The sequence below is a fragment of the Cydia strobilella genome, chromosome 5, assembly GCF_947568885.1.
Source record: "Cydia strobilella chromosome 5, ilCydStro3.1, whole genome shotgun sequence".
Lineage (NCBI taxonomy): Eukaryota > Metazoa > Arthropoda > Insecta > Lepidoptera > Tortricidae > Cydia > Cydia strobilella.
This window is the reverse complement of record NC_086045.1, coordinates 19,508,043-19,520,631: the sequence shown is the minus strand read 5'-3', so window position 1 is coordinate 19,520,631 and position 12,589 is coordinate 19,508,043. Positions and strand designations below refer to the sequence as shown.

The 12,589-nt window shown below is 45.9% G+C and overlaps 2 protein-coding genes across 2 annotated transcripts in view; one reads left to right on the top strand and one right to left on the bottom strand.

The window, feature by feature from the left end:
• LOC134741569 (uncharacterized) overlaps positions 1 to 12,589 on the bottom strand; it is a 163,221-nt gene that overhangs the window by 95,628 nt on the left and 55,004 nt on the right. The gene's annotated exons all lie outside the window — the stretch shown is intronic.
• Positions 1 to 12,589, top strand: part of LOC134741574 (MAP kinase-activating death domain protein) — a 67,122-nt gene that overhangs the window by 49,654 nt on the left and 4,879 nt on the right. Inside the window, exons 27-34 of the mRNA XM_063674408.1 lie at positions 1,844 to 1,971; positions 4,044 to 4,169; positions 5,122 to 5,266; positions 6,230 to 6,567; positions 7,490 to 7,631; positions 10,387 to 10,514; positions 11,703 to 11,828; positions 12,458 to 12,499. Coding sequence (XP_063530478.1) covers positions 1,844 to 1,971; positions 4,044 to 4,169; positions 5,122 to 5,266; positions 6,230 to 6,567; positions 7,490 to 7,631; positions 10,387 to 10,514; positions 11,703 to 11,828; positions 12,458 to 12,499 — 1,175 coding nt within the window. The remainder of the gene's footprint in view (positions 1 to 1,843; positions 1,972 to 4,043; positions 4,170 to 5,121; positions 5,267 to 6,229; positions 6,568 to 7,489; positions 7,632 to 10,386; positions 10,515 to 11,702; positions 11,829 to 12,457; positions 12,500 to 12,589) is intronic.

Below are 12,589 nucleotides of genomic sequence, written 5' to 3'. Positions count from 1 at the left end.
GACAATACACAACACATTACACAGGTGGCCGGGCTGGAGCCGAGCGGCATGGGCGGCTCGGCGCTCGCCGACAACTACCTCGACACGCCGTCCGAGCCGTGCTCGAGGAAGAGCTCGCAGTCAGGTCAGACAATACACAACACATTACACAGGGGGCCGGGCTAGAGGCGAGCGGCATGGGCGGCTCGGCGCTCGCCGACAACTACCTCGACACGCCGTCCGAGCCGTGCTCGAGGAAGAGCTCGCAGTCAGGTCAGACAATACACAACACATTACACAGGTGGCCGGGCTAGAGGCGAGCGGCATGGGCGGCTCGGCGCTCGCCGACAACTACCTCGACACGCCGTCCGAGCCGTGCTCGAGGAAGAGCTCGCAGTCAGGTCAGACAATACACAACACATTACACAGGTGGCCGGGCTAGAGGCGAGCGGCATGGGCGGCTCGGCGCTCGCCGACAACTACCTCGACACGCCGTCCGAGCCGTGCTCGAGGAAGAGCTCGCAGTCAGGTCAGACAATACACAACACATTACACAGGGGGCCGGGCTAGAGGCGAGCGGCATGGGCGGCTCGGCGCTCGCCGACAACTACCTCGACACGCCGTCCGAGCCGTGCTCGAGGAAGAGCTCGCAGTCAGGTCAGACAATACACAACACATTACACAGGGGGCCGGGCTAGAGCCGAGCGGCATGGGCGGCTCGGCGCTCGCCGACAACTACCTCGACACGCCGTCCGAGCCGTGCTCGAGGAAGAGCTCGCAGTCAGGTCAGACAATACACAACACATTACACAGGGGGCCGGGCTAGAGGCGAGCGGCATGGGCGGCTCGGCGCTCGCCGACAACTACCTCGACACGCCGTCCGAGCCGTGCTCGAGGAAGAGCTCGCAGTCAGGTCAGACAATACACAACACATTACACAGGGGGCCGGGCTAGAGGCGAGCGGCATGGGCGGCTCGGCGCTCGCCGACAACTACCTCGACACGCCGTCCGAGCCGTGCTCGAGGAAGAGCTCGCAGTCAGGTCAGACAATACACAACACATTACACAGGTGGCCGGGCTGGAGCCGAGCGGCATGGGCGGCTCGGCGCTCGCCGACAACTACCTCGACACGCCGTCCGAGCCGTGCTCGAGGAAGAGCTCGCAGTCAGGTCAGACAATACACAACACATTACACAGGGGGCCGGGCTAGAGGCGAGCGGCATGGGCGGCTCGGCGCTCGCCGACAACTACCTCGACACGCCGTCCGAGCCGTGCTCGAGGAAGAGCTCGCAGTCAGGTCAGATTCTATATTTTTCATCACACTTGCTCGAAAAAGATCTTATTTCATGCAGGCGTACTGAAGGGCAATGCTCTATATTGTTCCCGCGTGAGTTATGGATTGTGAAAAAAAAAAGCATTTAGCGTGGGTAGGCGCCCCACAAGGTGGACTGATGACCTGGTAAAGGTCGCGGGAGTCCGCTGGATGCGGGTGGCGCAAGACCGGTCATTGTGGCACTCTTTGGGGGAGGCCTATGTTCAGCAGTGGACGTCCTCTGGCTGATATGATGATGATGATGATGATGAATATTTGTACAAAATATGAAATCCGTCAGTTACATAGTTTAGGAGAAAATAAATAATAACGTTTTAGGGTGGATGCCGTGAGGTTCCAGTGGGCAGTAGAGTTAAAAAATTATATGAAATATTTTCTCCTCACGGGGCATCATATGGTAATAGTTTTGAACAAAAAATCTCTGGGGGCAATTTTTCAAAAGCTATCCTGCTACACCTTTTGTAAAGAGCCTGCCATTCTCCATATTTTCCAGCAAATCAGTCCATTATTATTAAATATCTTTTCACGCAGATATGCCAACATTGAATTATCCCGAGATGGAGTCGTCTGAAGCCCAGAGCACCACCGAGATGTTCAAAGACATGCTGAACCAGAAACGGAACCTCCTGTTCAGCAAACTGACCTCGTTCGACTCGGATGTAGGTATCACCAACACGGGGAGGGTTCTTGTTGTGCTATTGCATGGGATATACAGTGTGTAAATCCAATACGGGCGAATAAATAAGCGGTGGTTAGCATAGGACCTAAGAAGTATATTGAGATAATATTTTCTTAGAAATACAGTGAACATATTAACCATACAAAATAATTTGGCCCGCAATTTAACTTAAATTAAAAACTGTTAGAAGTATTAGAACAAAATAATTATTTACAGAAAATACTTTAATTTGTTTTTATTTTAAGTAGAAACACTACTATATAAATTATAAACTGAAATAAATGTCATATACTAAGAAAAAATTACCAAGGCCTCCATCATCGTCATCATCTCCATCATCATCATCATCACATCATCTCATCATCATCATCATCATCATCATCATGATCTCATGGTTCGATTCCAGCCTGGGGCACTGGAGGCCTTGGTCATTTTTTCTTAGTATATGACATTTATTTCAGTTTAAATTAAAAAGTTTAAAAAACTTCTTAATTAATGATTCATCATTCGCTTGCCCTTGTCCCATTCACTTGGGGTCGGCGCAGCATGTCTTTTTCTTACATACCTCTCTGTCACCCGTCATCTCATCATTCACTTGCGTTAGTTTCATATCATCTTTCACACAGTCCATCCACCTTTTCCTCGGTTTTCCTCTCTTTTCCTCGATTACACGGATAAATTTTATATCTGGTTTAATTTATTGCTCGTATTGGATTTACACACTGTATACTGTGACCAATCAATGTGTTTACTTAAACCCGTATTTAGGGGCCTAATATTTATTTAACAGTGTTATTACATTCTTGAGCATGACACGAATATACATGTATAATAAAGTTCCATTTTAAGTATTTTTGTGCATTTCGTGTCTGTATATTTAACTTTAATTAATAGTATGTGATAAATATTTTATATTTTAACAATGTACGATCGCAATGTGATATTTATATACTTATATATAACCCTGTATTTCGTTTCGTTCTGCCTTGGCTGGTAAGGTGCGTCCAGCGAAGTACGCCGCGAGTGTGCAAGCATGTTTGCTTCAGATTGCGCGTCTATTTAGCGCCACTTTTGCAAGGCTCGCTTAAAGCGCGCAATGTACAGTAAACATACTTTGCTTTGCGCAAGCATGTCTACCTACTGTTCGCGGCGAATTCGCACCAGCGGTAAATAAAGTAGCATCCCGTCATAGTACCTAATAATCATCACATAATACTAATATAAAATTCGGAGTGATGCAAACGAGCAAAGAAACCAGGATTTATAAAAAATATCTAAATATTTTTCGCGTATTCAGACAGTGGAACCTCACTAACACGAACCAAAAGGGTAATTTCGATCAAAAATTGGCTCTTGGTTAATTTCCACCCTCTAGGAGTTCCAATTTAATTTGCAAAATGATTTCGAGATATACAGGTAGGTATTAATATTAATTATTAAATTTTGTAGGTATTTCAGGGATAATGTGAAGTGACACATATTTGGGGGTAGGACCTGCACTATTTTTTTTTTCTAAATAAATTGTAATATAGATCGTGAAGGAAAGCGTTGTTTAAGTTAGGTTGCATGTACCGAGGGCAAATATATAGCGGGCTGCAGTGGTTTTTTTTTCATACATGTCCTTTTTTACATAAGTTTTTTTTTTTTTTCTTTCTTAGGTCAGTATAGGCTTAGCACGCGAGTGCACCGCAACAGTATTTTGCACGCGAGATTATGACTCGACGCGACGCTCTCGTGCTAAACTTACAGATTTCATACACAACACACACATTTTCTGTCTCGATAGTTAAAGATGGTGCTGACATAGTTTTAACATTTTTGACCTATAGCAACATTCTTGCCATTTGTTTCACCAGTGTTCTTAACTTTCGGGAAAAGGAGAAAACAATTAGAACTTACTTATTCGCATACCGGTATGGCACTTACGTTAGATGCATGCGTTGGCAACTTATATTTATATGACCCGTTAAGCATTCGTTTTATCGAGGTTTCACTGTAAAATTGGTTTGTCCGGGATCATTGTTCGTCGGCTACAGAGGTTGTGTGTGGCAGGCGGCGCCGTCGTCGGACTGCTCCGCCGACGAGAGCGGCTCGATCACCACCAACCGAGCCAATCTCTACGACCACCGCGCCTCCTTTAAGTCCAACCTCTCTGATACAGAGGTCATGTTTCTCAATGTAAGTCTTAGTCGCTGTCGTGAGAGTGTCGCTGTCGTCCTAGCGCCCGCTTGCCGCGATTTGTCGCTAGTGTTGGTAATACTATAATTAAAGGACTAAGTTGACTCAGTTTTAAGACTCAACTTTTATCCCGATTCTATCGGAGCGGCTGTAGCATGGTCGGCGTTTTATCACGTGTCATGCGTCACTTTCACACTTACATACTTGTTGGAACGTGACAGGCATGGTGACGGGCTATAAAAATGCGACCATGTGCGCGATTTCGGGGTTGGTCCCATAGTAAAAGTGCTCAATATGACCTATATAGTAATTCACTTCGTAAATTATTCCAGGTGACTAAAAAAAAATCCTGTAAGTATAAATGGTCAAGTTTCTAAATAAGCTTAAAAAACAAAGTTCGACTTAAAGCCGAGCCGTCTTGTGTCCAAAGACTCTTGTACTTGCCAACCATGAGTTGTCGCGCCACTGTAGTGATTTGTGCATGCTAATAATCTGTAGACCGTCTTACATCGCTGAAAGTGTCCACACACAGAAAGTGTCCGAAGTTCCAAGGAAAAGCCGAGTGACACTACTGTGTATATATTTATATTAGCTTTTATTATTGCTTATCAATTATAAACTTATTATGTACATTTAATCTGTGCCTGTTTATCTAGAAATTAAATGACAGCGCAAAAATTAAAAGTCAAAGAAAGAGTTGTGAAAATAGTTTTTACAGTAGAAGGATTATTAGAAATAATTTATTGGAGCTGTCAACAATATTTTAAAGGTAATGTAGGTAAATAGTGTAAATACATACCTAAGTACTTATATATACACAGTCATGTGCATGTTTCAATACAACCAAGTAAAGCTTCACTGAACACCTGAATTAATATGTACCTTTCTACCCCAAAAAGAAAATCTCCTACAGTGAGGTATATACTATATAAGGTTAATTTTCGTCGCGCAGATGGGTCTTGGCGCTGCGAGCGGCAAGCCTCGGGCCTCCAGCGTGTTCTCGTCCAAGTCGTCGCTCGGCGCGTACCGCCCGCCCGCCACGTCGCCCGCCACGTCGCCGGACACCGCGAGGACGTATCTCTTCCAAGGGCTTATCGGTAAGCTTTTAGGCATTGCGCCTAGGACGGAAATGTCGGATTCGTGGCCGAGGGGCCAAACACCGACTAAACCCTCCACGGTATGCCCGTCTCGCAGCAATGGTGGCCGCGAACACCGCCCGCTGCCGACAGCCGAAGCTGTCCCATCCTTGGACCCGAAGGCCCTGGAGCCGAAGCTCCTCGTCTCGAAGGTAGTGTGCAGGGCGACACCACACACTGGTCCCTCATGACAACCCTTATCGGTAAGCCTGAGCTTCGTGTACGGCCAAAGCTCGTGCAAGGCCGAAGCAGAGTAGAGATCGCACACGACTTAAATTTGTATTAAAAAAGTGAATAGCGCCGAGCCTCTCATAGGGTCGTGTGAGAGCCTAACGCGCTTTCGTGTAAGGCCAAAGGCCGAGCTGCTAAGCCCGAAATCGGCCACTGATTCTAGCGCGCATAAGACCCTGATACAGCCTAGGAACTCAATTATAGACACGCCACTCCTAATATTATCTACGGGGTCCCTTTGTTTGGCATAATTATTGAAAGTCATAATGTAATGATTGTCATATTATCATTAGTCATAATTCTGAAAAATTAAAATATATAATGCATTTGACCAATCACGTGGCGCCGCGGTGTAGTAGAAAATACACCAACGGGCGACTATTTCATGAATTTCATGATTTATATTCATATATTATGCACGCGTTGATGTATTTTGTACTACTGAGATACTTACCTAATTTTTCTTTCATTATTTAGGTTTTATAGTAGAAAAAGTATTATTTTAGATGACTCGTGGAAAAAGTATTGTATACAGTAGTGATATAATCAAGCTTTTTAATCTCGTACCTTCATTAGGCCACTCAGCAAGCTTCTTGGCCTAAACACGGTAATTAAAAGCTCTCTATTTTATCACGATTGTATAAAATACTATTGTTTCTTCTACATACCTATAAAACTAAATTATATTTTAAGGCAAGGAGAGATCAAACCTATGGGACCAAATGCAATTCTGGGAAGATGCATTTTTAGACGCTGTGAGCCAAGAACGTGATATGATTGGCATGGACCAAGGCGCCAACGAAATGATGGAACGGTACAAATGTCTGAGCGAGACGGAACGAAAACGACTGGAACACGAAGAGGATAGACTGCTTTCTACCGCTCTTTACAATCTTACGGCAGCAATGGTGCTTTTCGATGTGCAAGCGGATATCGTACGGAATAAAGTGCGGAGGTTGCTTGCGAAGAGCCATATAGGACTCGTTTATAGTCAAGAAGTCAATCATTTGCTTGATGTTGTTCATACGTTGGTAAGATACATTATATTTTCTGTATTTCTTAACATTTACTTACTATAATACTTGGCGGTAATGTCAACCATGGCTTACAATTCACACATTTAATTGCAGTTTTTACCCATTGACTTACATATTACTTCGTAAAGACTAAAGACGGGCCTTAAGGGCGGTTCGAAGTGGGCCAGTACATAAGGTGTAAAATCGCGTTGTGCACAACCAATGTCAGCCCGTCTTTATGAAATAATATAGAAGTAAATGTTTTTACCTTCTGTCTTTGGCCTTATTATGGTGTATGTATTACCTCACAATCGCCAAACACGCTGAAATCAAACTGTCAACCAATAAAGCCTACGGGGTTACACATTCGTGCGAGTGGCAAGCGGATTTTTTTAATCAATTATCACACATCGTTCGTGATTCTCTTCGTTCGCCCCACCACTCGGACGAATGTGTACAATATTACAAATTTTCCCTTTCCATGAGGCATAAATATAGGTTTTCGAGTGCCTCGTAGAACAGAACGTGGTTGTCGGAGCAAAATGCTGTTCAGTGTTGGAACATGTCGCACTAAATATGCACAGCAATCATATATTAAACGCGCATGCAGGTTGTATAATGAAAAGTGTATGAACGCGGATATATTAGGCAGTTCGTTAGGGTTATTTAAGAAGAAAGTTTATTCTCTAATAAATTTGTATTAAAGTTAGGTTAAGTTATCTCATTATTTGTTAATTTCACAGTTGTCTCAGATAGCATTTCATAGTATTAAGTTTATTAAAAATTAACATACAGGAAACTATAGGTCTACATTGTAATAAATTCTAGCTGTCAGCTTATTCACCTACATGTTTTATAAGACTGTTTGTTTCGTAAAAATAAAATTAAAAAAAACATTAGTGAAAAGAGTACCTAAACTAGTTGTTCGTTATGGTAGCATGGCAACGACATCGACCTGAAGCCCCTGGGCTCGCGTCTGCTGCGGCGAGCCTCGTTCACGGTGCACGAGACCGACGCCAGCGGCGACCTGCGCTTCATGGAGGTGCGCGACGACGGGCTCGTGCTGCGCTCTACGCAGGGTGAGTGTTGTGACGTCACCCGGCCCGCGGCCTCGTTCACGGTGCACGAGACCGACGCCAGCGGCGACCTGCGCTTCATGGAGGTGCGCGACGACGGGCTCGTGCTGCGCTCTACGCAGGGTGAGTGTTGTGACGTCACCTGACCCGCGGCCTCGTTCACGGTGCACGAGACCGACGCCAGCGGCGACCTGCGCTTCATGGAGGTGCGCGACGACGGGCTCGTGCTGCGCTCTACGCAGGGTGAGTGTTGTGACGTCACCCGGCCCGCGGCCTCGTTCACGGTGCACGAGACCGACGCCAGCGGCGACCTGCGCTTCATGGAGGTGCGCGACGACGGGCTCGTGCTGCGCTCTACGCAGGGTGAGTGTTGTGACGTCACCCGGCCCGCGGCCTCGTTCACGGTGCACGAGACCGACGCCAGCGGCGACCTGCGCTTCATGGAGGTGCGCGACGACGGGCTCGTGCTGCGCTCTACGCAGGGTGAGTGTTGTGACGTCACCCGGCCCGCGGCCTCGTTCACGGTGCACGAGACCGACGCCAGCGGCGACCTGCGCTTCATGGAGGTGCGCGACGACGGGCTCGTGCTGCGCTCTACGCAGGGTGAGTGTTGTGACGTCACCCGGCCCGCGGCCTCGTTCACGGTGCACGAGACCGACGCCAGCGGCGACCTGCGCTTCATGGAGGTGCGCGACGACGGGCTCGTGCTGCGCTCTACGCAGGGTGAGTGTTGTGACGTCACCTGACCCGCGGCCTCGTTCACGGTGCACGAGACCGACGCCAGCGGCGACCTGCGCTTCATGGAGGTGCGCGACGACGGGCTCGTGCTGCGCTCTACGCAGGGTGAGTGTTGTGACGTCACCTGACCCGCGGCCTCGTTCACGGTGCACGAGACCGACGCCAGCGGCGACCTGCGCTTCATGGAGGTGCGCGACGACGGGCTCGTGCTGCGCTCTACGCAGGGTGAGTGTTGTGACGTCACCTGACCCGCGGCCTCGTTCACGGTGCACGAGACCGACGCCAGCGGCGACCTGCGCTTCATGGAGGTGCGCGACGACGGGCTCGTGCTGCGCTCTACGCAGGGTGAGTGTTGTGACGTCACCTGACCCGCGGCCTCGTTCACGGTGCACGAGACCGACGCCAGCGGCGACCTGCGCTTCATGGAGGTGCGCGACGACGGGCTCGTGCTGCGCTCTACGCAGGGTGAGTGTTGTGACGTCACCTGACCCGCGGCCTCGTTCACGGTGCACGAGACCGACGCCAGCGGCGACCTGCGCTTCATGGAGGTGCGCGACGACGGGCTCGTGCTGCGCTCTACGCAGGGTGAGTGTTGTGACGTCACCTGACCCGCGGCCTCGTTCACGGTGCACGAGACCGACGCCAGCGGCGACCTGCGCTTCATGGAGGTGCGCGACGACGGGCTCGTGCTGCGCTCTACGCAGGGTGAGTGTTGTGACGTCACCTGACCCGCGGCCTCGTTCACGGTGCACGAGACCGACGCCAGCGGCGACCTGCGCTTCATGGAGGTGCGCGACGACGGGCTCGTGCTGCGCTCTACGCAGGGTGAGTGTTGTGACGTCACCTGACCCGCGGCCTCGTTCACGGTGCACGAGACCGACGCCAGCGGCGACCTGCGCTTCATGGAGGTGCGCGACGACGGGCTCGTGCTGCGCTCTACGCAGGGTGAGTGTTGTGACGTCACCTAACCCGCGGCCTCGTTCACGGTGAGACCGCGGCTTCAAGCTGCGCTTCATGGAAATGTGCGACACCGGGCTCATGCCGCGCTCCACGCAGGGTGAGTGTTGTGACGTCAACTGGCCCTCGGCCTCGTGGCTACGGCCTCGTTCGTGGTGTACGAGACCGACGCTATCACCTCGTGCTGAGCTCCACACAAGCCCATCGGTCTATACACTCTATACAGTTGGGGGCATCCCAGCTAAATACGCTTTCCGTAATACGGACGTCACGTAAAAAACAAGAATTCTCGCTACTTGTATAAATTTTCTACAAGTGATTTTACTGAAAACACGAATCCCTACGTTAATATTATAAAAATGCGAAAGTAGCTCTGTCTGTCTGACTGTCTCTCCACACTTAAACCGCTGAACCGATTTAGATGAAATGGTATGGAGATAGTTTGAGGCCCGGGGATAGTTTTTATCAATCATCATCATCATTCTACGTAGACGAAGTCTCGGGCAGAAGCTAGTTCTTTAAAATCTGACACCACTCACGTGAAAATAAAGCCTGACCAGGAATATATGATCACGCGCCATGTTGCGGAATTTCACTGGAACAATTTTTTTCATACTATACTGAACTGTCACCCTATACATGAGAATGAACAGCGCCCTCTTGACAATGATCATATATTACTGGTCAGGCTTTACTTAAAAACCGTTGTCAATAGGGGATATTACTGCAATGTTCTGCCACCAGAATGCAGGACTAGCCTTTTTAGTAATCCATAGAGTAACTTATACATACTGTACCTTTAACAGGTTTTTGACAAGTTTTGCAGAGATAATAAAATATGACATTGATGCATCAAGGCGGTTTGCTTACAGAGGACCTACCGGAAACGCGAAACCGAAATTTCGCTATCTTCCTCTTTTTCGCTCGAATATGCAAGTGACAGAGATGTTAGATAACGAAATTTTTCTTGTTTCACGAAAGTTTCAGATCGCCCTGGCGCCCCCTACGCAGAGTTTCGCGTAATATTCCCTATTGCAAATATTTATAAACTTTGTTTTTGCAGGAACAATCGTGGAGCGATGGTGGTACGAAAGGCTAGTCAATATGACATATAGTCCGAAAATACGAGTTTTGTGCCTTTGGAGAAAGAATGGTGGTCAGACGCAACTACATAAATACTATACGAAAAAGGTAAATAGCTAAATAATTAACGTTATTGTAGTGTATACTAGATATAGTTATGTATGTAGCTCATAGGATATTTACTCATGTATTCAGTGCAGTAATAAAGCATCATTTAAGCTGAACACTCTTTTCTACTCAACTCCGAATCCTCACCTTACATGGCGACCCTGCCAGGATAGCCATGTAAGGTTAGTGAGAAAGACGTGTCGTGTGACATCACAATTTAGAATATTATGATGCACTTCTTTTAAAATAGTTTTTGCGAATGCTCTAAAAGATGTTAGATCTTGTTTTTTCCGTGAACGTACAGTCAGCTGCAAATAGTTGACCCCACCTGCAAACAGAGCTGGGCGTTAGGTATTTAGATAATTTCTTATCTAGATAATTATTTCAAATAAATTTATTCCAAAATAAATTCAACCACAAATAGTGCGTTGACAACTTTTTTATTTAGATAAATTATCTAGATGAAGATAACTGACCTCGTTTGTTATTGAAGTAAGCTTATAATAATAAATTTATATAGTATGTCACGTCGGGTCAAACCGTCACACTGTCATTGTAGGTTATTTTCATTTCATCATGCCCGACCACTTCTAGTTCTACATGACTGTACTACTGACATTCATCTTTTATTTAAAATCCCAACTAATTTATCTAGATAAAAATAAAACTGATCTAGATAAATTCAAAATAACAAATGACGGATCATTTAGTTATTTCAAATAAAAGATGATTTAGTTATCTTCCCGGTTATTCGTAAATAGATATTTTTTGCCTGTAAACATATTTCTATGCAGGTGTGGGGAAGGGGTTAGTTATATCTGCAGCTGAATGTACATTTATATATTTTTTCATTGTTCATGACTGCTGTTTGCAATTTATTTATATACAGTAAACTAACCTTATAAAAGTTAAGACAGTAGGTACCGATGCTGAGTCTATTTTTTTTAAACAGTCACTCAGTAAAAAACTGTAATAGATGTCATATATTACAGTTTTTAATTTATATATAGTAGTGTGACTACTTAAAAAACACAAATCAAAATATTTAATAAAATAATTTGATTTGTTCCCAAACTTGTTCAGTAACTCAGTAAGTTAGGTTAAGTAGTGCACCTGCACACTTGCACAGTTAAGTAACTTATTATTATTAATAGTATCTTGGTATCGTAATTTCTATAACATTTTCAGTGCAAATCGCTATACTATTGTATAAAAGAGGCCATGGAAAAGAGCGGGCGAAGTCAGGACGCCGCGGAGCTGGGAGGAGAGTTCCCCATACAAGACTGTGCCTCGGGGGAAGGCGGACTTATACAGGTATTTAAGATAACATAAGAAATTCTTTACTTGTAAGCACAAACGAATGTTTTCTCAAAAAAATCATTTTTGATACATTTATTTCCACAGGCAACTAATACAGACAGTTTAACAACCCCAAAACACATTAGTTTGCGTTGTCATCCGATTTACATATCTACGCAAAATTTCAGCGCAATCGAAAATCGGGAAGTGGGTCAAATTTAGCTTCCAAGATTTGACCCACACTAACAAACTAAACATACATACTAACAGGGCAAGTTAAATAAAAGTTTATAAAAATTATATAAATAAATAAGGTCAGCCGTTTAACGAGGCGGTTGTTAAGAAGTTCTTACGGACAGCCATGGACTAAGTGGCTGGCAACGGGAATGCACTTATTTTTTAGCCACCCTGTATATGGCCTACCTTCACCGATACGCCTGACGCAAATGTCAAAAATCCTGGCAGCGACATCAATTTTGACATTTGCAACAGTAAGGCAGTAATGTCACTCTGAAATACAGCTGCCGACTGCATTACTGCTACAGACAGATACAGTGAAAAGTTTTAATTTGACATATCTCTAATACAGCTACATTGTAACATTGACTCGGTTTACAGTATACTGATTGATTTATCATTCGAAGGTGTGCATGGAAGGCGTTGGCCTCTTGTTCCAGCACAGCAAGGTATGTGTTTTCTTTTGTATCTATATGATCGTATTTTTCGTCAGCTTATTTATTTTCTAAAGTAATGAATTTACCAAAACTGTTGAACGT